General features: G+C 43.9%; 1 protein-coding gene across 1 annotated transcript in view; it reads left to right on the forward strand.

Annotated features, from left to right (window-relative positions):
* The window catches only part of ZW10 (zw10 kinetochore protein), a 270359-nt gene that overhangs the window by 111227 nt on the left and 133268 nt on the right, over positions 1-25864 (forward strand). The window contains exon 5 of the mRNA XM_069614236.1: positions 2174-2333. Within this exon, the coding sequence (XP_069470337.1) occupies positions 2174-2333 (160 nt within the window). The remainder of the gene's footprint in view (positions 1-2173; positions 2334-25864) is intronic.

Consider the following 25864-nt stretch of genomic DNA (forward strand, 5'->3'; position numbering starts at 1 on the left):
TAGTGTTCCTACATATCCTACCTGGCAGGATGGGGTAAAGGTGTTATAGGGAAGGGGATACCGCGTCTCACCATCCAGTGTCCCATTCCCCGAAGATCCCTTTCCAAGGTGATCCTCCCGCACTGGTGCACCCCCAGGAACTGGATCAAAAAGCGATGGCTGTGTCCTGGCCACCAGGATGACAGATCCCCGGGGACTAGCGGGTGAGACACCCCCCTAAAAAATTCGATGGAATGTGCACTTTGAAAAGCCTGGGGATGAAAAGGCATGCAATGAAAGGACGTTGTACCATTCTCGCAGGGCCCCGAGACCCAGACAAACTGCCTCCCATGAGTGGAGGACAAGGACCTGAATGTACAGATCGAGAGAAGTAAGGGGCGCGCTGACCCTCAAAACTGCGAGTGAATGAGAAGGGAGAATATATTCTTGGAAGGGATCTCTGGATTGAAGAGTATGAAAGTGAATTACATTTCTTAAGAGCCAGAGACATTATTGTACTTCAAGGTGAAGATATCCTGTTGTTGAGTTAGATTCCCAGTAGGTGGGCCCCCTATTAAACTGCCCCTATTAAATGAATTGCTTTTAACCTCCAACTTCAGTGTCCACCTTGTATCGATCTTACCCCGACTTGTGACAGCCCTCTTAGCTACAAAGAAATGTCTACTGGACAGTGCCTTCTTTCAAGCAGTATGTTTCTCCCCCTCCTCAACCCCCTCTACACCCTACTCCTCAGCCAGTAGGTGGCTCAAAATCCCTTTTTTTTGCAAGCAACAAGACCTGCTTATTCTAACAATAGTCGTAGCATTGAGTGAAAATGAAGGCCTTGTTCCCTCGCTTGAACAGCAGCAAGGTTTCACCCCATCAGTGTGCATAGATGTATGGTTAAATCACAGGTGTGACTTTTGGCGGCACAAACTCCACGTATCAGTCTAGATCCATGGAATCCATTGCGGCAAGTTAAATTTGGACACATTTCGAGGGCTAGTAGACTCTTAAGAGTGGAGTGTATGTTTTATGCAGTATTACTAAATGCATTCACAGTTGTTGCCTCAGTGTCCGGCAAGGGAGACGGAATCCTTGCATGGTGTTGAGTGGAATGCAGAATAATGTGGCTCATAAACGCAGTATCCTAATGTCCTAGATGGGCCTACAGTTTAGTGTTGATAAGTGTCGCTTTGTGATAGGTGACTCTTGGGTTTGTGGTTGTATCCAGAAGAGCGATCCCAAGATCTAATAGATCACCACACTTTGGCGGCATTGAAGGGGATGTCCGATTGACTTAAACATGTGTCAGGCCATGCAGTAAGCTCTGAACTACTCCCTTGATGTTAATGTGGTGGGGGTGCATAAAGATGCTGTGTATTTGCAGTCTGCTTGCATAGTGTATGTGTGTTCTTGGAGAGGTTGGTTTGTTTAGTTTAGAAAGGCGAGGTTGTTTTTGGTTCATGTGGAGGTCTGTTAATGACATTTATGGGTAGACTGAACAGTTTGAGTTCCAGTATGCTCTTGAACTAAGAGCAGATGTGTTTTCATCTCGAAATCCATCGCGGATGTGAAACAAGAAAGGTTTAATCTGTAAGCATGTTCTTGCCATTTTATAACTGCAGTTGTGTTATGTCTCCTTTAGTTCTAACCCAGGACAATGCCTATTGCTTTGAAGGTTGGTTGTTTGTTAGATTATATCACCTATCAAATAGTATCAACTTTCCATCATGTGGTTTTGTGGCTATCTTGGCGACTATGAAGCTGTGGAAATTAGGAGGGCTTGGAAAGTAAATAATCTCTTGCACAAAACGATGTTTGAAGACATGGATAGTCACCCGATGCCTAGAAAGTCTGTGACCAGTTGATATGCAGAGACCACATTTCAAAACTAAATTTAGCGGATGTTGTGCGCTGCTTTATGCTTGGTGAACCAATGTGGAAGAATTGTGCAACAGTGGATGATACTGTTGAACGCAGTTCTAGAGCATGACCTGCCCAGAGAGGAGAACAAAGAAGAGTTTGGAGTAGGTTCAACGTCACTGGTTAAACATTGCACCTATATGGTTTAAAATGTTTATTTGCAAAGTTACATTAGTGGTGAATGTAGTCGCAGAAATTTCCTAAAGTTCTTGCATTCTCCTTTCTCTTGTGTAAAATCAGACTACAATTGTCCATTTTTCTCTGCTAGGCACAGAACAGTCTGACTCAGCTGAAATCAAGGAAAGGCTGTGAACTGAAGGTGCTGAAAGCTCTCGGCATCGAGCTTACGATCCAGAAACAGAACCTGATCTACCACCTCGGGGAGGAATGGCAGCAATTGGTAGCATGGAAGCTTCCACCACCCAAAGGTCTGTGATCTTGGAAAGGTGCAATCATGCAGCTTAGATTGTGACTTCCATTCTGATCTGTACCATATATTGATATTGTAGAGTTGTTGAATGCTTCACAACTTGTTGTGGTCAATGGATTGATATGTGCAAGTGTTTTGGGGCACCCTGCAGTGCTTTTATAAGGTTGATGAAACCCTGAAGATGGTTTGTGACCAATAAGATATCCTCTCCTGAGTGACTTTGTTTATATGAAAATACGGTACAAGTCTCCAATCTTGTAAAGCATCTTAATACAGTTTTGTAGTTAGAAGTGTCCCTTGGTTCTGTATTTTTCATTGCATAGGTGTGGAGTGTGCACTGCTTTTAACTCTCTATATTGTCTTTTATTCGTCTAACTACCATTTTGATTTGCTGTGATCGGAGGAATCGAATCCCCTCCATTTACTAAACTGGATCTTTGGGCAGATTTTCTAGATCCTGCTACAATACTCCCTAGACAGTCGCATTTTTATTTATCTCTTGTTACAGTCTAGTGCCAATTTCTTGTACTGGAGGAACCAGCCTAAACATACAAAAGAGTCTCATAGGTTGCACACGCTATATTTGAGCATTTATTTTTCTCAAAGATTTAGACTAGTTTCATTTGAAGTGCAGAGTATAATACGCTGTTATTCTTGATCTTGATATTTTTCAGGAATTTTATTTTCCTATTTATTTTAGCTTCTGACAATATTATTGTGTTTGTGTCCTAATGTGTTCTATTCTTTGTTGTGGATCCATTACCATAGAAGTACACAGCCTCACAGAAGCACCTGGGCTTGCTATTAGAAATTACTTTCCGTGTTTGGCTGGAACTCTAAACTGAATCCTCCATGTGGCCCAAGATCAAGCTGCTGTTTACAAACAAGCATGATGTATGGACACCGGGTTATCTAGGGAATACCCTTTACTGCTCCAGTTGGCCATAGGGGAACATACATCAAAACACAAACTCCGGAAATGTTTGATTCCACTCTCTTCATAGTACCCCAAATCTACCACATTCTGAAAAACTCTAATGTTGCTCAGTCAAATGATGCCCCTCCTTTCTGACCCTTTAAACATAGAGGTCGAAAATCGACAGCCATTGAAGTGGTTGAAAGGAGTAATTAATCCAATATAACAAAATATAATGTTATTGTCATAAATTGAAAAATCGAACGAGATTAAATATAAACAATCTCTCAATGAACACAGTTTACTCTACATATATCAAAAAAGGGAAAACATAAACATATGTAACACAACAACTGTGTAGTGCTTAAGAAATATGCTTAATGAAAAATAGTGAGTGTGGGCCTCTCTAGGTGGACATATTCTTCTAAATAGAAATAAAGAAAACTCCAGGAGTTCTGCGCTAATGTTTGTGAGTAGCTTAATTTAATTTAGGGTCCAGTCATAAATGGCCTTTTAGGGAGTTTTCTTTATTTCTGTTTCAATAATCAGCGGTTTTTGGCAATTCACCACTAGACTCTGTGAACTGTGACACCATACTGACCTGGAACCCATGACACCAATGATCTAACTACCAATTGAACTAGGTATTGTAAGAGTCGCCAACTAAACCAGCTTCAAGAAAAGCCACACCTCTGAGATACAATTCTTCTAAATAGAGTTTGTTATAAATGGTAGGCATTAGAATCAATACAGTCTCCTAAGGGTATCAATAACTCTTCCCGGTGCGAATTTTGGCACATAATTGCCTCTGCTATTGAGCGTTGGCTTGATCTCAACATGTTTCTGTTCTTTTTCCTACTAGTGGTGAACATTCATCAGGTGTATAAAGGTGGGTCACTAGTAAAGCTTGGACTATCAGTTTGAGAGTTTCTCCAATCACAATTAAGTCAGTTTTCCCTGGGGGCACATTGGTATCACCATGTCACCACATCATGGGCTGTCAATAAAAGCAAATAAAAATAGCTATTAATGCTATATTAAAAATGTGGGATCTAGTTCACATCCCTAAACCAAGATCAAGGCTTATAATTACTTTTTGGTGGTTTGTGGGTGTAGCCAGCAACTGCAGGGGGATCTTTTAACTAGACTAGAACTCTGTGCGTCTTCTGAAAAAAACACATAATTGTGCTTTAGTGCTACCTTTAACCATAACTCATTCCTCCCCTCAGTCAAACCCCTCCTATATCTGAGACCTCAAACTCTCATGTTTAAATATTACTGACCTCACACGGTATGCGTCTGTCCTCAGGACGGGAGTTTTCTTTTGTGTAAATCGAAAAGAATCTGTAACCGTATATAAAGGGCTATGAGTCTTTCAATGTAAGGTGTTATATACAGAGTATTAATTAACTGCTCTTGTGGTGAACTCACCCTTAGATGGTGCATCGTTATGCACATAAATCCATAACGCGATATCTCTGTATAATATTTAGTTCACTATGGACTTTCAAATGGCTTCCTAGGGTGAAATAAATAAACAGATAAGCTCATAGGGTCTCAGGAGATTGAAAGGTAAGACCTGGACCACCTTCCTCTTCTGGTTGGGCCAGTTTGGAGCCCTGGAATCCATCACTTCCTCAAGGTCTGCATCGTCTCTGAACATGCAAGTACCCTGTACTTGTCGGGGTATGGACTGTACCGTTGTATGGACACCTTCCCGCCTTGTTCCTGGTGACTTTGCTGGCTTCCTCACTGCTCTGCTGGGCCCTCACCATCATACTGCTGGCAGAACCCGAAGTGTGACTATTTTGCTGCTGAGGGACCTCCTACTCTTTCATTGGTTTGCTTCAGTCTGCTACTCCTGAAGAATCTCCTGTGCTGCTGTGATGAAAACATAGAAATCTTAACCCTGTCCAGGGTTCTCAGCAAGGGCCTAGACTAACTGCAGGTGGAAGCCTCCAACCCACAACCTGTATCTTCAGGAATCATGTCTGCAGTGAACGCTGTTGTCCCATGATGTATGTGGTTTTGCTACCTTCTCTTTAATCACCCCTATCTGCAGTGATTTGCATTCCGTGTAAAAGCCTAACTTAAAAAAGAAGCTACCTTATTGGGCCATGGAAAGTGGATCCTAGGTTGTGAGTCGTTTTTACATTCACCTTGGGCTTGGGCACTGGGAGTGTACACTCTTCTTAGCCTGAGAACTGACTGAGGATTTTCTACAGTGCTTGATAAGCCCACCTGTCTGTAACAGACTCCCCTCTGAAAAGGCTAAGGGTGGATTTCCAAAGCATTGTTATTTTGTCCATAAAAAAAGTGGAATGGCATGAAACTGGGCTTTTTAAGCAAACTGGTTATCTGTTAACTCCCCTTTTGTAGAAGGAAAGGGAGCCTGGGAAAGCGAGGTGCCTTCAGGAGGCCTTTCCCCGTAGACTGACCACTTGATGTCTGGTCTGTGGATTTTGTTCTCTCTGCAGTATTAGATCGTGCCGTCAACCTTGGTAGATGAAATCGGGCTCTGTGAGAAGCCCCGGGACAGCCAAATGCAGGCAAAATGGGGATCGAATATCTTTTTACATGCTAGGCAAACACCACTCTGGAACTAAGTGAAACAAGAAAGGAATACATTATACAATGGTACTTTTTTGTTGTTATTTATAAAGCACCAACGCTAGCCCATAGGGTTCAGGGTGCTAACATAAACCAGACAAAGAATAGGCAAAATGACAGGAACAAGAACGTGTAACCAACAATACATATTGAGAAAACCAGTCAGTGTGCCGCAAGCAAGAAAATCATAAAATCCAGAGTGGTCACTGTTTGGGAGAATTTTCAGTTTCTGTGCTAATTCTCTTCAACCTGAGATCCTCAGCACTTTTTGCTGGACTCTTGGATTTGATTTATTCTCCTGAGTGAGTGGAACTTTTTACCACTCTCATTCTGTTGCTCTGCCTGGGAATCTTATTTTCTGATGCTTGTTAATCTGCTTAGAATCACATGCTGTGCATATGGTCCGACATCCAGTGGTAACCGCTGAGTATAGCATCTTGTCTCTCGGGGACCGAAAGGGGACGTCTGCATAGGCGTGTCTGTAACACTATCCCTATCGTGACGTGTGTAGTACCCAACATCCCTCACGCGCCGAGGTCCCTCAGATTGTTTTTTTCCGCCCAGATAACTCGTCGCCCTATAGCAGAGCTCTTACTAGAGACATTGTTTATCTTACCGAATTTTCCGTTTATTCCCTGTTAAGTCACTTCGCCAATAAAAACATCTTCAACGAAGACTACGTGGGAATTGTGTACGGCTGAAAATTTCGGCGCCTAAGATCCAGCGGGACAGTGGGGTCAGGGTGGCCATATTGTTAGTATGTCTTTCCTCCTTTCCCCTCTTTTCCCTTTCGGTCTGGTCATCCTTCCCTTTTGCTATGGAAAGGACTCCTTTTAGATTCTGCCCTAAGTGTAGGGTCAGATATCCTTGGAAGGACGAACACAGGACGTGTAATGCCCGTCTCCCCCGAGAGCACGACGAGAAGCGGTGTGCGGCATGCAAACTCCTTAGGCCCAAGACCCTTAAGGAGTGCCGTGTAAAGTGGTGGGCCGTGTACGGCATGTCACGAGTGGAGCCTCCCTCCCCCACCGCCACGCCAGCCAAAAGTGACAGGGGTACTTCGGGTGACCAAACGTCCAATGTGGATGTTATAGACCTTGAGGCGGACACTTCTACGTCCGCCATGCCCGTCCCCGACCCTTTCAGGCTCGACTCTGGTCTTGCTACAGGGACTACACCCGGTGACAAGGGCGTAACAGCGCATCGCACTAAGCACACAACCCCTACGCCAATTTCGACGCCTTCGTCGAAAAAGGCAAAAGCGCCAACGGGGCCGCCAAAAACTTTGCCGGTTCCCTCGGATCGTTCAGATCCAAAGCCTTCCCCACATCCGCAGCAGCGTATTGCGACTGGGCAATCAAAACAAAACAAGGGCGCTACTCCTAAATCTATACGCCTCGAAGGTCAGGAGCCCGACGCTTCGACGATTTGCAAGGCTTCATTAGGCCCGAAAACTAGGATAGGCCTCTACCAGGAAAACTGACCGCTAGGCCTCCTGGTGCCATGGACGGCATTTCTACTGCCGACAAATCATCGGAGCCTTTGTCTGACGACAATTCAGTGACTATCCAGAGTAGCATCGGAAGAATCTCAGCGGCGGTGGGCCTTACTCCGGTTCCGCCTAAAGTTATGGGCCAAGCCGCAGAAAAGTTTTTGGCGGATTTGAGCCTCGATTCCGATGACACTTATGCTATATAGCCAACAGCCTCTCTGCGACACCCTGAGAGGTTCCTCTCATCGCCACAGGGCAGAGAACAATGTTTCTCCTCGTCTAGGCCCGTTTGGGTCCTCTAAATGGACTACAGAAAAATTTGAGGGTTGTATGGATCGGCTGGAGCAGATTATCAATTCTTATGATCATCCTCTGCCGAAAAAGGCTCGGGTAGACCCTAACCTCCAAATTCAAGAAGTTCAGTCTCAGGTTTTCCAACAGGAAGACCTGGTCCATATGGACACATATAGAGACATCTATAATGAAGAAGAAGCCTCTTTTCTCAAACTATGAGGAAGATCAACAGGATGCGACGGACAACCGGGAGGAAACCCAGCAGGGAAGGTCAAGACCCTTGGACACAGCAAGACCAGGACACTGATATTTTGTGCCTAGACTCTACTCCGTCCACCCCGGCTCGCCAGGCCTCCCCAGTGGATGACCAAATGGCTTTCAACTCCATGTTGAAAAAAGCAGCAGAATACTTCAAAATTGCCACTCAAGAGGCGGTGCCTGAGCAGGATTTTGTGGAGGACATTATTAATGAAACACCTCCGGCGAGTCAATCCATTCCCCTCCTAAACTCTGTTAAGAGACGGGTAGCTCCATCTTTGGTCACAATGCCCAAAAAAGGGCTGTGAACCAGACAGTCAAAGTTATTTCAGCCTTCTCCCTCCGACCCTCTGTATATCAAAGGGTATGCCATCCCGGGCTCACTGGTAGTGACTACCACTCGAAAGAGGGCAGGGGTACCCCTTGCCACGGGAGAATCACCACCGGACAAGGAGTCTAAAAGGTTTTATGCCCTGGGCAAACGTGTTACATCAGCAGCTGCATACACCATTCGGGTTGCTAATAATACTACTCTATTAGCAAGCTATGCTGATGCCCAATGGAACTTGCTCCAAGAAGGCCTCCAGGAGGTTCCTGAACCCGCTAGGACAAAGCTTCTCGCCATTGTTGCAGAGGGAAGACTTGTTAACCAGAATGTGGTGAAGAACACCCTGGACACTGCAGAAACAGCAGGCAGGTCTCTTGCACAAGGGACTCTTCTGAAAAGACACGCATGGCTGCGTACATCGGGATTTAGACCTGAGACTCTGGCCTCCCTCATTAATAAACCCATTGAGGAGACTAACCTCTTCGGGAAAGCAGTGGATGAAGCGTAGGAGACAGCCAAGAAGGCGCATGAGACTATAAGGTCTCTGCACCAAATTACACAAAAACCCTCCTCCCAGAGGGGTAATACTCTCGGCGGTCCTTTCGAGGGCAAGCCCGTGCTGGTCAAAACAACTACGGCACGGGTAACTTCAACACAAATCAAACATCTGGAAGCCCTACTTACTACCCCTCAAGGGGTCAGAAACGCGGCAAAGGTAGAGGCAGGGGTCCAATCCCAGAGGAGCCACAGCCTCTCGTCAGAAATGACCACCAAGTCCAGGTCCCCTCCCATGTCTCCCCAGTCGGGGGCGATTAACATCTTTCCTCTCCTCAAGGCATGGGAGGGGATAACTTCCGACCAGTGGGTCTTAAAGACGGTCGCCCAAGGTTATTGCGCCTTTCACCGGACCATCTGGAGATCCTGATTCAAGAGGTGGACGCACTGCTGGGAAAGGACGCCATAGAAGCCGTCCCTATTCTTCAGGTAAACAAGGATATTTATTCAGTGTACTTCCTTGTACCCAAAAAGTATCTCACCATGCGTCCTGTTCTAGATCTGCGCCCAGCGAACAAGTTTATAAAACCCCAGAAGTTTTGCATGGCAACACTGCAGGAGGTGATCCCATTGCTAAAACAGGGTGACTTCATGACAACATTTGACATGAATGATGCATACTTTCATATTTCAGCGCACAGAAAATACCTAAGGTTCATGATCCAGGACAAACGCTACCAATTCAAGGTACTTCCCTTCAGCGCCAAGGGTGTTTACCAAAGTCCTGGCAGTGGCAGCAGCACACCTGCGCAGACTATCAGTCCCAGTTTACCCTTACTGGCTCATTACGGGGGACTCGTTCGACGCTTGTTTTTCGAACACCCAAAAAACAGTAGATCTCCTCTTCAGTCTGGGTTTTTCAATCAACGAAAAGAAATCAAGCTTAGTCCCCAGCCAAGTAAAACTATTTCTGGGGGCGCTAATTCGGACGGAAGACGGTCTTGTCTTCCCCTGCAGCGAGAGGGTTCAGAACATGCTCTCTCAGATTCCTCAGATTCCTCAATATGTAGCCAGTCGGAGGTGACGGTACTCAAAGCCATGCGTTTGCTAGGGGTGATGGCGTCCTGTATGTACTTGGTTCCCCATGGGCAGCTGCGCATGCGTCCCATGCAAGAGTGGCTCAACAGCTAGTGGTGTCAGGCCCACGGACAATGGGAAGATTTAGTAGTTGTCTCGCCAGCCCTCGTTCTTTCTCTGCAGTGGTGGTCAAGAGAAAACCTCTTGAAGGGGAAGACCTTCACCACCCCTGCAGTGGAAGCCACTCCCACGACAGACGCATCTCTCACGGGGTGGGGGGGGCTCACCTGTGGTCCCTTCAAGTAGAGTCCAACCATATAAACTTACTGGAACTATTAGCGGTGTTCAAAGCAAAGCATTGAAAGCCTTTCAGGAGCAACTGCAAGGGAAGACAGTGCTGATCCTAACCGACAGCACTACAGCAATGTATTACCTGAACAAACAGGGGGGCACTCGCTCTCCAGGGCTATCCAAGCTGTCTCAAAACATTTGGATATGGGCTCTCAAACACAAGATGTTTTTGTTGTCCCAACATGTTCCACGGGAACTCAATCTTCTGGCAGACGTACTCAGCAGAGAGTTTCCTCTGCCAGAAGAATACGAATGGCGACTGCACGAAGACATTGTATCCAACGTCTTCGCAGAATGGGGTTTCCCAGAGATCGACCTGTTCGCTACTCAGTAGAATGCCCAATGCCAAGACTACGCCTCCAGGTACCCCCAGAACCGATCCAAGGGGAACGGTCTCTGGATAACTTGGTCGGGGAAATGTGTCTATGCTTTTCCCCCCCCCGACTCCCCTTCTCAACAAGATAGTGCACAAGATGCACCTGGAACCAGTTACCATGATACTAGTGGCCCCCATGTGGGCCTACCAACCCTGGTTCGCTCACCTGATGGAAATGTCCCTCTCTCCACCAATCAAGCTGCCCTGCCCATACAACATGTTGTCTCAGGACAGGGGGGAGACCCTGCACCCATGCCCACAAACTCTGAACTTACCTGCCTGGCTCCTGAGATCATAGAGTTTGGACACCTGCAACTCCCTCAGAGATGCATGGACATACTCGGGGAAGCGAGAAAACCTAATACACGTTATTGCTATGCCAGCAAATGGAATCGTTTTGTCATCTGGTGCAATTCCAAAGGGCGTCAATCGCATCATTTGCTCACCCTCACACATTGTGTTGTACCTAACCCACCTGTTGGACTCTGGGTTAGTCTTCAATTCCCTAAAGGTTCATCTGGCTGCTCTGTCAGCCTACACCACATCGCAGCAAAAGGTATCGTGGTGGAAAATATCGGTGATTAAAGCCTTTATGGAAGGGGTTAAGAGGATTTATCCTCCCATCTCTCACCCAGCCCCTGGATGGGATCTGAATGTGGTTTTGACCAGGCTCATGGGAGCTCCTTTCGAGCCTATGCATAAAGCAAGTCTGAAAGACCTGACTTATAAGACAGCCTTCCTAGTGGCTATCACTTCTATCAGAAGGGTTAGCGAACTACAGGCTCTTTCTGGTTTAAACCCCTTTGTGAGAGTCCACAAAGATAAGGTAGTTCTGCGCACACATCCCAGGTTTGCGCCTAAATACATCTCGAAGTTCCATGTGAACCAGTCAATCGAACTAACTCTTCCAGAACCCTAACAACATGGCCGAAAGAAGCCTTCACACACTAGATGTGCGCAGGGCAGTATTGTTTTATCTGGAAAGAACTAAACCACTAAGGAAGACTAAACAATTCTTCGTTTCAGTGGCAGCTGGTAGAGAAGGGGATCCTGTCTCTAAATCAACTATCTCAAGGTGGATTGTGAAATGCATCACACTATGTTACACTCTTGCTAAGAGAGAACTGCCCTTCAAGCCTAGAGCACACTTTACTCGAGGCACGGGGGCATCCGTAGCATTCATTGCAAATGTTCCCCTCAAGTCCATTTGCAAAGCGGCAACCTGGAGTTCTGTACACAACTTTACAAAACACTATTGCCTAGACACTCATTCTAGGTCTGATTCTCAGGTGGGACAAGCAGTACTAAGACATCTTTTCTCTACTGTTCCTTCTCACAACCCACCTCCAACTCCGGGTACTGCTCGCTAGTCTATGCACAGCATGTGATTCTAAGTAGATTAACAAGCATCAGAAGACATGCATTACTCACCGTAATAGCATTTCTGATGATTGTATCTGCTTAGATTCACATGCGCCCTCCCTACCTCCCCGCTCAGGGTTAAAGGAATATAAGATGTCTTACTACTTTCTCTCTTTATGTACTCACTTAGCCTTGGGCTCCCCCATGGCAGAAAAAATACAATCGGAAGGACCTCGGCGCATCAGGGATTTTGGGTACTACACACTTCACGATAGGGATAGTGTTACAGACACGCCTATGCCGACGTCCCCTTTCGGTCACCGAAAGACGAGATGCAATACTGCACGGTTACCATTGGATGTCGGACCATATGCACAGCATGTGAATCTAAGCAGATACAATCATCAGAAATGCTATTACGGTGAGTAATGCATGTCTTACTGTTTTTGTGTTCTCTTGTTACTTTAATGGAGTTATGCCTTCCTCCATGTATTTCAATACAGGCATCTGTTCTCGACTTTTGTGACACACAGCACCCTATGTGCAGTGTTACTGAGGACTCCCTTGGACTTCACTTTTTATTTTATTGTATTCTCTCCTGTGAACTAATGTTCTCAAGAGTAGTAAGGTAAGTTTATCGTACTTAACTTTTGTTTTGTGGGACCAGCACACACCACCTTATGTGGGGTGCTGGGGTTACATTGTAACTCCTTTCCCGCTCCTGTAACTTTCTAGTTACAGTAACTAATACACCTCAATCGCTTTTGGCAGTGGATACTTTTTCTATCTTTTTGTGCAGGGTACTAGCAGGCTTATTTTTCAGCTGCAGTATAGCACCCGTGGATGACTATTTTCTGAAAATGGTCGCTGTCTTCTTTTTTCTCCATTTTTCATTTGTAAGTTCCTTCTGAGCTCTCCTTCTATCGTTCCAGGTGGGGTGGGTCTTTTGTGAGTTTTGTCTTTGGCGATTATCTTGTGTGAAGCCCGCCAAGGTTCCAGTGTGTCTGGAAAGGCAGGAAGTGAGGGAGAGTCCCGGAACTTCACTGTCCTTTGTCTTTTGGTGCGCCTGGCTGAAACCAGTTCAAACCGGGCAGCTGGCTGTCCTGCAGGACAGCCAACCCCCAGATGATTGACAGCTCCATAGAAGTGAATGAATGGTTTACAGCATATAAGGCGAGGATTTTTGGACCACAGGCAGAGTCGACCACTTGAACTGGAAATCTGAAGCAGAAGACTAGCAGAGAAGCCTGAAGCACCTTGAAGAACCAAAGAATTAATGTTGAAGCCGTGCTGCTGTCCTGACCTGGTTTCCAACTCACCAGGGCAGCTCCACCCCTCCTTTGGGCTGGTGGGGAACCATCTTCCTCAAGACCCTCAAATTGGGCCATCCAATGACGTCCTGCAACTTTCCTGGGCTGCAGAACACCAATACCTTGGTACCTGTTCCTTTTTTGAGTGCATCGTTTTGCAATCAATGAATATCGTTGAAACTTCGCAGACATCCACTGAGGAGATTCCGACCGGCAATATCCGTTCCCTCTTTTTGCTAAGAAAAAGGTGCCAAAACCACAAACCACCGCTGAAGTGAGCTGCATCCTTTGCTGGTGACCCCTTCTCACAAGTGCTGCCTTAGGAGCCCACCGAAGATACCCACCTTCTTCACCACGACCAAGGAGCCGGAATCTGGGTCTTCATCGCTGCATTCCGGCTCCTTGGTCGTGGAGATGAAGGTGGATACCTTCGGTGGCCTCCTAAGGCAGCACTTGTGAGAAGGGGTCCTCGCTGCATCAGTAAAGTGACCAGCTGCATTTTCAACTTCACTCTCCAGGTACTGTGGGGCTTGTGGTACACTTACCTTAGGCCATTTCCGGTGCTCCTTTGGTTTTGGAGTACTGTTTTTCATGTTTGGGAGTTGCCTCAACTCCACTGGGCAGGTCTTGCAGGCTTAGGAAGTCTCCTCTTGAGCTCCTGTGCTTTCCACATGAACACCTGACTGGTTACTTAAATGTTCTCTGATTGGCATCAGAACTGGTGCTGTCCATTTGACTGTGGTTTTGCTGGTTTCCCAAAAGTCAGCTTCTTGACCCTACTAGCTTGGGCACTGCTTATTCCTCCACAATTTGAACTGTGAACTATTTTTCTAGTTGGGAAACAAACTGCCTAAACCACTCTTGGAGAGCGTTACATTGTTACTTACCAGTTGATAGCTGTGTTCTGTCTAACCTTTACTTCCCCTTAAACTGAATTTAGCAAATGTGACAATAAAAGTGCCTTTGCTGACCTTTACTGAAGTCGCTCTGTGTGCAGGATATGAAAATTATGACAAGTTACTCCCCTGCATTATTCCTTTTCAAATTTTATTCCATTTGAAATTGAATGTCATTAGTAGTTGATGCATTTTAGAATTGCCTGTGTGCCTTGTGTATATGCAAATAAATAATTATTTTGCTATAATTTTAAGTGAGTAAGTGTTTCCTTGGATCTGTGTATGTGCTGATTTCAATATACTGCTCTACAGCTCACATTCCTCCCTCTTAAGATAAACCCGGCTACTCAACCACTCTATTGACTTGTGTATAACAGGCCAGTATTAGAGGTTGGGGCCCTAAAACTAAGAGAAGTCTTATGAAGTCTAACCCGAGTGGGACTTTGGGTCGAGAGTGTTAGGGGAGTTTTCCTAAAGTCCACTTGAGTTAAGACTTCATAAAACTATCCCTTGGCATACAGGTCCAAGTACTACTGAAGGAACCTTGGTAGAGTGGCAAAGCAGTCAGGCTTATCATAGGAGGAAGATGTGAGTTTTAGGTAAGTACACTGAACCCAGTAAATATAATAGTCCAAGGGAACACACATAAATCTTATATTAAAATATACATTTATTATATTCACACAAGGAAGGTAGATAAATACTTAATTCACTTAACCAACACACAGAGGAATATTTTTTTAACTTCTTTGTATTTGCATTTTTTTATCAATGCAACAGCACATCCCGTGCTAACAGTCAACTAAAAGAAAAAGAAGGCAACTCTCCGAAGGGAGAAAACCGAATACAGCAATACAAATTCTTGGAGCACAGATAATTAAGGCATAGCTTCTTGAGTATAATACTGTGAGTAAACCCATTCGCTTGTTCAGATTCTTGCTACAATTTCTCTAGCTTTGCAAAGTCTGCCTTACCAAAGTGTAATATAATTGGAGGTAAGCACCTCTGAGACTGAGCAATCAAATAATGTATGTAAATATGGTCCCCATATGTCTCTGGGTATAGCCTGGGGGTGTGTTCATCTGCCGTATTCTGCCTCCATGTTATTGCAATATTTCGATGTCTTTATGCCACTGATCAGGTTTTGGGGATCGAGGACGCCCCCCCTCCCCAGAGCATTGCCACTCATCTCTTTGCAAAGAGCAGTAGCAACACCACCAGTTGTCTCATGCCCTGAGGTATGTGACTAGTGTCACCCAGCAGTGCCGTCATTGGGCTCAGACAAAGCCTTTCACCTGTAATCTCCCCCATTACTCCAAAGACCGTGTCCGATAAGGACAGAATTGTTGGACATCTCCATGCCATGTGTAGGAAATCAGCTGGTGTGTCCACACATCTCACGCAGTTCTCTGAGACATCCGGATATAGGCAGCGGGTTTGTGGTAAAACTGGTGCAAGTACTTGAAGTGAATTAGTTTGTGCCTGGTGTTTAGTGCCACCCTCTTCGTTCCTTCACAGCAATATTCCCATGTTTCGTCTGAGATTTTGCTTCCTAAGGTGATTTCCCGCCTTTCTCTAGGGTTCACACCTGTTTGTATTTTGGTCCTGATGCATAAGTTGTACATGGTGGAGACCACTTTGCTATTTTGGCCGGCCTGGAGCATCTTGCCTAATCTCTGAACCACCTTGGGCTTTCGGGGAAGGTCGAAAATCTCTGTTTCAGGGAATTTCTCAATCTAAAGTATTGAAACACATCTAGGGATGCAAGTTCTCCCCGGCCCCTGAATTCCTCCAGTGTTATAAATGTTTTGTTTGGAAAGAGGTCACGAAAATAAGGACACCCCCATCTTGTTCATAGGGGTGATGTAGCTCCTTTCATTAGGTAGAAGGATTCCTGGTATGTGTACTGCCGGCAGGGTTGGGGAATAGATAAACTCGCCCTTGGGTTTATGTTCGATCGGAGTCCACGCACTGCAGGTCAGGTCTACCATGTTATTTGCCTGGTTAACTCTGTCGGGCGCCGTCAGAATAATCGATCTTGGGAGAAATGGTGACACCAGTGCCCTTTCTGCCTCTACATGCCTCCTGTCTACCTTGTCCCTCTACCAATATAGAAGGAATGTTGATGCATTCAACAATGTTGCTACTTTGTATGATTTTGAAATTTATTAATACCATTTATGGTTTATAGTCATAATGTCGACAAAAAAATGTCGACAGACAAAAATGTCGAAAAAATAATGTCGAAAATAATAATGTCGACATTCTATACTTTTAATGTAAAAAGTCATAATGTCGAAAAAAAAATGTCGACATTTTTTTTTCGACAATATGACTATAAACCCTTAACACTATCAACACCTCACCCAACACCCTCCTGCAACCCCCCCACACCCCACACCACCACCCTCCCACCCCTCATATGCAACACATTCTAATTATTTATATATTTATTTATTTATTTTTTCAATAAATAAATAACCAACAAAAAGTATCATTTACTATGGGGGGGTCCCCCCCCCAACCCCCCCTCACCCAACACCCCCCTGCCACCCCACCACACCCCCTAACCACCCTCTCACCCCTCATACTCAACACAATCTAATTATTTATTTATTTATTTATTTTTTCAATAAATAAATAACCAAAAAGAGTCTAATTTACTATGGGGGGGGGTCCCCCCCCAACCCCCCCTCACCCAACACCCCCCTGACACCCCCCCACACCCCCCCCAACCACCCTCTCACCCTCATTCCCAACACATAGTAATTATATATTTATTTATTTATTTATTATTCAATAAATAAATAAACAAATAAATAAAAAGAATATCATTTACTATGGGGATGTCCCCCCCAACCCCTCTCACCCAATACCCCCTGCCACCCCCCACCCCTCATACTCAACACATACAACACAACAATAAATATATATTTATTTATTTATACAACATTTCGAAAAAATGTCGACATTAATGTAAAATGTCGACATTTTTGTATGTCGACATTATTGATTTTCGACATTAATTTGTCGACATTTTGACTGTCGACATTATTGATGTCGACATTATGACTGCACACCACCATTTATTATTAATATTTTGTTATAAGTTTGTATAAATAAGAAGTGATTAAGCCCTGATTTGAAAAAGGCTATTTAGCACAGGCGAAACACGTGTCATCAACAAGGGCAACTTCAATATAAAAAAAACAAACTCTTGTTTTTGAAAAATCGGATTTGAGCATTTTGGAAGCAACTAACTTTTGAGTGGTTTAATTGGCTTTTCTAACCACAACTCAGTAAGACGCGACATATACTATACTTGAATAAAGTATAACTGTGTCTATAATTTATACATGTCGCCTTGACAGACCGGACCTACAAAGCCAAAACTACTCACAAATATTTACTTTGGCCTCGGTCTGCGGCTGACACTACAACTATAAGTTTATGCAATGGCAGAATATCTTCGAAATCGACAAGAATAAACTGCCAATTTATTTACACCAAGGGGGAATATGACCCACGTATTCTTCAATCCAACTACGAAACAAGAAGACTTAAGAGCACTATTTTTCAAACTAGAGATATTTTCTAAACAGGAAATCGACAAATATTGGGAAATTAGTTTCATTGGAAATATATGTCAAAAGTGAACTTATCCCAAGAGGATTACGAATCTTAATATTTCCCAATTTCAGTTATGATCTTGACAATGACCTTGCAGACCTATCGGAAAAGAATCTGAACTGTAGTTCGAAGAAGATGCTAGAACATTTGATGGAACATGCAACGAGGGAACATAAGAGAATAATCGAATTGATAGATAAGACCAAGAGTGAAATAACTGAGAAGAAATCTTTAGAGGCAACTAAGGAAAAGAATTATAATACAATGCGTGACATTTTGAAAAACTATCAGGATGAAATCAAACTGAGGAAATTACGGAGGCATTATAGAGATGGGAGAGACTATACAGAAGATAGTGCACACCTTTCAAACCAAATACAATCAATATACAAAGGTAGGATCCAAAACAAGTACACCTAACACATCCTCAGCTAGCTCAGATGCAGACTCTGAGGGTGAAGCAACTGCTACTGATAAAAGAAATACAGATGAACTAACTAAAGAAAAAAATCACTTGGGCTATATGAATCAGATAAAATGTTATAAGAAAGGCAACAGGAACCAAATACCCAAGCAGGTCAGTTTTCAATTACCAACGGACATGGCACCTACGCTACTTACTCAAGGAGGAGAGGAAGGAGGGGGGTACAAGACCTAACAAATCAAGAACCACAAGGAAATACAAACAAAAGATTCACCAGAGCGAGTGTGAAAGAATACAACAGGAACACATAGGAAAGGATCTTGTTATTAACTTATCTGAGAGAATATTAACTGAAGCTGAAAACAAACTATTAAACAAGGGACTTTCGCTTGCCCCAACTACCTGGTTTAATGACATTGATATTCACATCAATCTATTTAAATTCGTGCGCAAGCTAAAATTAAAAAGGTTTTTTGCAACCAAGACACCAACTATCAGAAATCTATACAGGTGGAACAAAGTGACCTCACCATCAAAGAAATTGAAGAGATGCACCTTCTCAGATCGATTGGAGAATCAGAAGATTTTGACATACTGCAAGTCCTTCGAGACCTCAATATACAACCTGACATGCTGCTAAACAAGGAATTGAAGACCGCATCAAAATTTGTTTTTCAGTTACCAACAGACAACATTATTGACACCTTTTATAAAGCTGTAACAGAGGACCTCTACAAACTAAAAGGAGGAAGCATCACAAGGCTCCAATTCATAATGTGTCCCCTGAAGAACAGACAGCATTACAAGATTTAGCATTAGACCTATCCATAGTAATAAAGAAAGCCGATAAAGGGGGCAACATTGTTATTATGGAAAGACTGGATTACTTGGAAATGGCTAGGCGACATTTAGAAACAGCTGGTCGAAATGAGTTACTATCGACTAATCCAAAAAAGCAAATTGTGCAAAAAGTGGAGCAGAAAATACTGAATTGGCACAGAAAAGGCCTTCTGACCGATGAATAAAGGAATTCCATGTACATCAAGGAACTGGTCATCCTCACCATGTATGTTCTGCCAAAAGCACATAAGGACTATGGCAAAATTCCTGAGGGCCGGCCCATCCTGAGTGGTACTGGGTGGGCAACGGAAAATATCTCACAATACCTAGATAACATCTTAAGACCAAGACTGAGCAAACTGAGAGCATATCTAAAAGATACCACTGACGTAATTCTCAAACTTAGAACTATTGAATGGAAGGAACACAATCAAGACCATAGAACTTACCTTCAAAGGGGATTCATCATCACTATATCAACAAGTACAAATGGTTAAGGAAATGCTCGAACTAACCTTTGAATGTAATATATTCAATTCCAATAACTGCTACTATAGACAAACCAAAGGTGTAGCAATGGGTACAAAATATGCCCCGTCACTAGCAAACCTCTTCATGGGTTACTTGGAGGACACCGTCATTTATCAGGACATGGCATATCAGAAAGAATTACTAAGATGGATGCGATACATAGACGATGTTCTGATTGTTTGGAGAGGCACACAACTTGAATTCAACGAGTTTACAAATCACAATAATAATCGGTTGGGAATAGAATTTTCTGGAAGCTGTGATGCCCACTCAATCAACTTTCTTGATCTAACGATCTACATAGACGACAATGAACTAAAGACATGCACTTTCAGAAAACCTACTGAAGCAAATTCCACACTACACGCCAAAAGTTGTCATTGAAAATCCACCATCCTCAATATACCCACAGGGGAGTTCATCCGAGCAAGAAGAAATTGTCAAACTACTGCAGCCTTTGAAAAAGAATGTGCTTTGCTGGAAACTAGGTTCATGGCAAGAGGATACTCAGAAGAATGTGTGAAACGAGCATTGAGTAGGAGTAGAGCATTAACACAAGAACAGACTCTGGCACCAATTATGAACCGAACCGAACAGCCAAAAGTGCGGTTCATTACCAACTTTAGCAGCAACCACACACTTATGAATAAAATCCTCTCCAAACATTGGCATCTTCTAAAATTGGATGAGAATATTAAGAACTATGTTGATCCCAAACCAAGAATTATCTTCAGTCGGGCTGAAACTTGAAGACGCTGAGTCCCTCATTGCTACCTGACTCAGAAAAAATAAACATAGCAAATCTCCCAGCAATGGATTTAGGAAATGTGGCGATTGCACAATGTGCAAAAATCCTCATGATAAAATGAACACGTTCAAGGATCTGTTTAACAACGAGATCAAGATCCAACAACCGATTAACTGTAAAACGAAATATGTTGTCTATGGCATTATCTGTATATGCAACCTAGTTTACATTTGTAGTACCATGAGGGAACTGAGAACACGTGTCCGAGAACACTTAGCTAAGATTGGGAGCCAAGACCCGAGACTTCCCTTGTCCTGCCATTGGCAAGAGAAACACTAAATGGCAAACAAAGCAGACATAAGATTTATAGGACTACAGAAAATTACATTGGGTAGGAGAGGAGGCAACAAGGAGAAAAAACTACGTCAAGCAGAGGCGAGAACAATCTGTAAATTTACCTCGACTGTTCGGGCCTCAACACGGACAATGAAATGGTGTCTTTTTTTATAGCCATATTTTGAAAAATGTAACTAACCTACTTATATGCATCTGTGTTAAACTATACGAAGTGCCTAGTGTCCATTTAGATCACCTAAATGGGAATAGTATAACCGTATTTTAAAAACACAAAGAAACACCTTAGGCTCGTCTATGACATGCACTTTTCAGATGGGTTTACCCATATACACACAATACTTACACACATAAGCCCCAAATATTAAATTATCAACACAGCTTCGATCGCGGACAGGAGAAAGTACCCTTGAACTTCTATCATAATATCGAGACCGCCCCCAGTAAATGGGGAGCCCAATCACTGAACTATGGACTATCAATACAATCTTGGTAGCGGACAGAACTCTAAATGAGGGTCGCTGCTATTAAATTCTGCAATCTTTTTATTGCAAAAGCCAGTTAAATGGTGCAATTGTGAACCAGCATTTATCTGTTAATACATCTTGGATAGAAGGAATTTTCTCTGGGCACCATGCATTAAGAGTGTAAGTAAATGGGGATCACTCCAACTTCAATTGTGCATTTTTATAGCAACGGCCAACTACATGGTGCAATTATGAATTAACAACTCGCTGCTAACACAAACCGTAGATGGCTTATAACTCTACACAGCATCAGCGTCACTTTATTAAATTAACATTAGCCAACACATGATTGTCTAACTGAGTCAAATTAATAACAAGGTTTGTATTATGTTAAGGAGTACGAATAACAATAAGATGCAATAAAGATTGAAATTAACTGAAGATCAACTAACTTTTGGATTTATTTAATTTAAGAATATATTTATTCTCCCATTTAAATATTGACACCTCGTGAAAAGCTTAATAGTCAATCATTCCATACTCTGCAATTGGGCAATATAAGCCCTGGATTCATAGTTAATACGGCGACGTTATCCCAAAAGAGAGCGCTTGTCCTTGCAATACGGCGCTAGAAACGAAAAAAGGACTTGCGAAATTGTTTCCGTGACGACAATGGAAACAACAAATAACTTGTACAGGCGCCATTCGGTGCCTCTCTGATCAACAGACCTATGCGCGAGAGCGCCATTAGGGACCACTGCAGGTAAGAGACCATCAACAAATTGTAGTCTCGTGCGGGTAAAAGGAAAACTCAGATTCGGAACGTAACGGGAGCGAGTAACTTGAGTATGATTAACACGCAGACACTCTAGATTTATGTGGCCTTCTGACCTGAATAAATCAAGTAATGCACTACGCGTGTGATTAATAAGAACTACTAATGAGTCTTTGACCTCTGAGTATTCCACCAATTTTAATATAAGCACAGATAAATGTGACAATTAGTACGTGCAGTGCATAACTACAATGAATGCTACTCCTTGGCATCTAAGGATGCCATTACACTATAACCAACACATGTTAAGGTTCTCAATTACTGCATTTATTTTAAAGGGATTGAACCCAATTATTCGTGAACCTCAGACAGACAAACCTATGGGAACATGCAAATAAAGGTATCAATACCCAGCTACTTTATGAAATGAAAGAAATTTGTGTAACATACTCGCATTAAAGTACATGGACTAACTCTATATTTTGTCAATTTTCCTTTCTCTTTTTTGACACGCTCATATTTAATTATTCTCTATACCCTATGAATCTTCCCCATTGCCAACCCTTGTTTCTCTGTTACTGTCTATTGAATATTCGTGGATACCATATCTATAATGATTGTGGTTTAACTCTTTGACCCTTTATCAAAACCCCTTCCCTCTTCCTACCCTCTCCATCCTCCATCCCACCACCCCCCTATTTTTCATGTCTCCATTTTTATTTATCTTTCTGTTGGTGGTTTAACCCACATAGTGTTGATATGTGTTGATTGATGCATTCAACAATGTTGCTAATTTGTATGATTTTGAAATTGGCAAACTATCCAATTTATTAATACCATTTATTATTATTTTTTGTTATAGGTTTGTATAAATAAGGAGTGATTAGGCCCTGATTTGAAAAAGGCTTTTTAGCACAGCTGAAACATGTCATCAACAAGGGCACCTTCAATATAATAAAACAAACTCTTGTTTTTGAAAAATCGGATTTGGTGCTGTCTTCTATCTGAGCATTTTGGAAGCAACTAACTTTTGAGTGGTTTAATTGGCTTTTCTAACCACAACTCAGTAAGAGGCGACATATACTATACTTGGCTAAAGTATAACTGTGTCTATAATTTATTAATGTCGCCTTGACAGACCGGACCTACAAAGCCAAAACTACTCACCAATATAGAAGGAACCCTGCCTGGGCTACCTCATAGTATGTTTCCAAATCTGGGAGTGCCAGGCCCCCTCTCCCTATTGGCGCAATGAGTTTATTCAAAGAGTCCTGGGTTGCTTTCCGGCAAGATGAACCGCAGGATTACAGACATATTCTCCAGGCACCTTTAATGGGACAGTAAGAAAGACTTATAGAAACTGAGGTAGTAGTACCATTTTGACTAATGGGATTCTGCCATAGCGATTTAGGGGGAGATTTTTCCATTTTTTCACCCATTGTTTAGCCTGTTCAAGCACTCTGTGATAATTGTGTACATAGAGCTCCTGCGGGGTTCGGGTAATAAATATCCTCAAATATCGTGTGCTGGCTCCCTGCCATTGGAACCCCCACTTGTCTGCGTACTGCTCTGCATTGCCGTTTAACGGAAAAAGGTCCGACTTGGCAGCATATATTCAGAGCCCGGAGAAGTCGCTAAATGCCATTACATCCAGCATGATCAGGTCTAGGTTGTTCTTGGGGTCAGTGACAATGAGTACCATTATCGTCGGCATAAAGCGAGACTACCGCCCTACGTGTGCAGAATTGAACCACCCTCTGAATTTCTTTCCCTGATCTCTTCTGTCAACGGTTCAAGAGCTAGTGCAAATAGCAGTGGTGATAGGGGACATAAATGTCGAGTGCCCCTCTCCAGCCTTGTAGTCGATGTTAACCGGCCGTTTACCCGGATCCTAGCACATGGTTGTGTGTAGAGCAGTGAGACTAGTGAGATGAACTGTTCGTCCATGCCATTCTGCGTAGCACCTTCATCAGGAACGGCCACTGAACCGAGTCAAATGCTTTTGTGGCGTCCAGAAGTGCGGCCACCACAGGATCGCCCTGATGTATTGCAGTCATCAGCCCAAACATTCTACGCAGGCCGTAATAAATCCAGATTGATCTGCCCTCACTATTCAATGCATCAGAGGTGCCAATTTGAATGCCAGGGATATAGGTCGGTAGGAGGAGCAATCATTGCCTATTTCCCAGGGTTAAGCAGCACCACCACTGCTTCCCTCAGGGATTCTGGTAGCTGACCCATCCTCAGACTCTGATGGTACATTTATAGCAAGTAAGGTGCTAGCTTCTGAGCATATCGTTTATAGAACTCAGCTGTGTATCCATCAGGTCCTGGGGACTTCCCCGATGGGAGTGATTTAATCGCCAGCAGCACCTCCTCTAACAACACGGGCCGGCCCAGCCATTCCCTTTCCTCGTCTGTGCACCAGTACAGGGCAACTCAATCTAGGTAGTCGCCCATCTCCCGCTGAGATGTTGAAAAGTGAAAGGAGTATAACTGGCCATAGAACCTACCAAATTCTTGGACTATGTCTGAGTCTGCAAATTTCTCATCGCTATTAGCGTCCTTTATTGACAACACTTGGTTCTTGGAGTCTTGTGGTCTGGCGGCTCTGACCAGTAGTCTCCCCGAGTGTTGGTCCTCTCTGCATTGTCGCACAGCACTTTTTCCCAGGAGGACTTTCACCTCTCTGTGAGCTAGCTCTTTAAATATGTATCTGCTTTTTGATCTACGCCTGTTCCATCAGAGTGGGATTGGCCGTCTTTGATTGCAATTTTCGTACACAGGTTTCAGTGTCTGTGACTTCCCTGTGATTGTTTCACCACCCCACCTTCCTTGGAGATGCATTCCCCCCTGATGACGCATTTTAAACTTTCCAACAATGTCCCCACTGATTCTACTGACCCCTCATTAATTTCAAAGAATGTGTCAATCGCCTTTGCGAGTCCCTCGCAAAACACCTTGTCTGACAGCCCTGCACTTTTAAATACCCATGGGGCCTCCCCTTGTCTCACCCAGGTAATTCGATGGTCGGCAGTACCGGAGCATGATCTGATAGTGTACGTGCCAAAATGGATAACTGGTGACGTCCCCCCACCAATGTATCAGAGAGCAGGAAGTAATCTAGCCTGGATGCCTCTCTACAGGATTTCTTATGCGATTGCAGCTTTCATTTCCGCAAGGCTTTCTGTAGTCATTCTGGCAGAAGATTGGTGCCACACGTTCTGGGAAAAAACTACAACTGAGGCTTCGGGCATCGTGCGTCCTACAAATACCATCGAGGAGGTCCTCGAAGGGGCGTATCGACGGCATCGAAGCAGGACGCAGGTGCCGAAAATTTTCCGAAGCAGCACAGCTGTGGTGATTACCTGTCATAGATGTGGAATACATCGTCGGAACATCCCATCGAAAGAACGTTACCAGGTAAGAAAGTAACTTGTTCTTTGCGGCATTTGGACAGACGGTTCAGGCCTCTCGCATTCCATGTGATATTCTTATGTGACCCAGTCAGAGTTTTGCCCTCAATGATATTTCACTCCTAGGGTTTTTTATTTGCATAATTTGGGTTGCTATGACCCATCTTTGATCCCTCGGGAAAAGTAACCTTTGAATACTCTGTGCTGTATCAACCATAACATAATTCCCTGTCCCCCCACCCCCTCTTAACGGCATCCCCAACCTGCCAGACCTTGTGACAAACCCGCTCCGCTTCCCCACCAGCATCCCCCAACCTGCCAGTTCCCCCCTCCTTAGCCACCCAAAAAACACAAATTTGCTCACCCTAGGGGGTCCACCAGGACGCAGTCATCCCAGCCGCCATTCCTCAGCTGTTCTCTCTTTTGCCAGGATCGTCGACATTTGGACAGTGTTCCCTTAGCATGGTTGCTCTTTGATGTCCCGGGGGGGGGGCCCTCTCAGCTGTTGTCTCCGCCCCATGGGGCTCTCGGTAGGGTCTCCAGGAAGGAGTTTGCTTCTTCGGGGTGTGTAAAAACAGC

Source organism: Ambystoma mexicanum, chromosome 9 (assembly GCF_040938575.1).
Source record: "Ambystoma mexicanum isolate Mex_15411 chromosome 9, UKY_AmexF1_1, whole genome shotgun sequence".
Lineage (NCBI taxonomy): Eukaryota > Metazoa > Chordata > Amphibia > Caudata > Ambystomatidae > Ambystoma > Ambystoma mexicanum.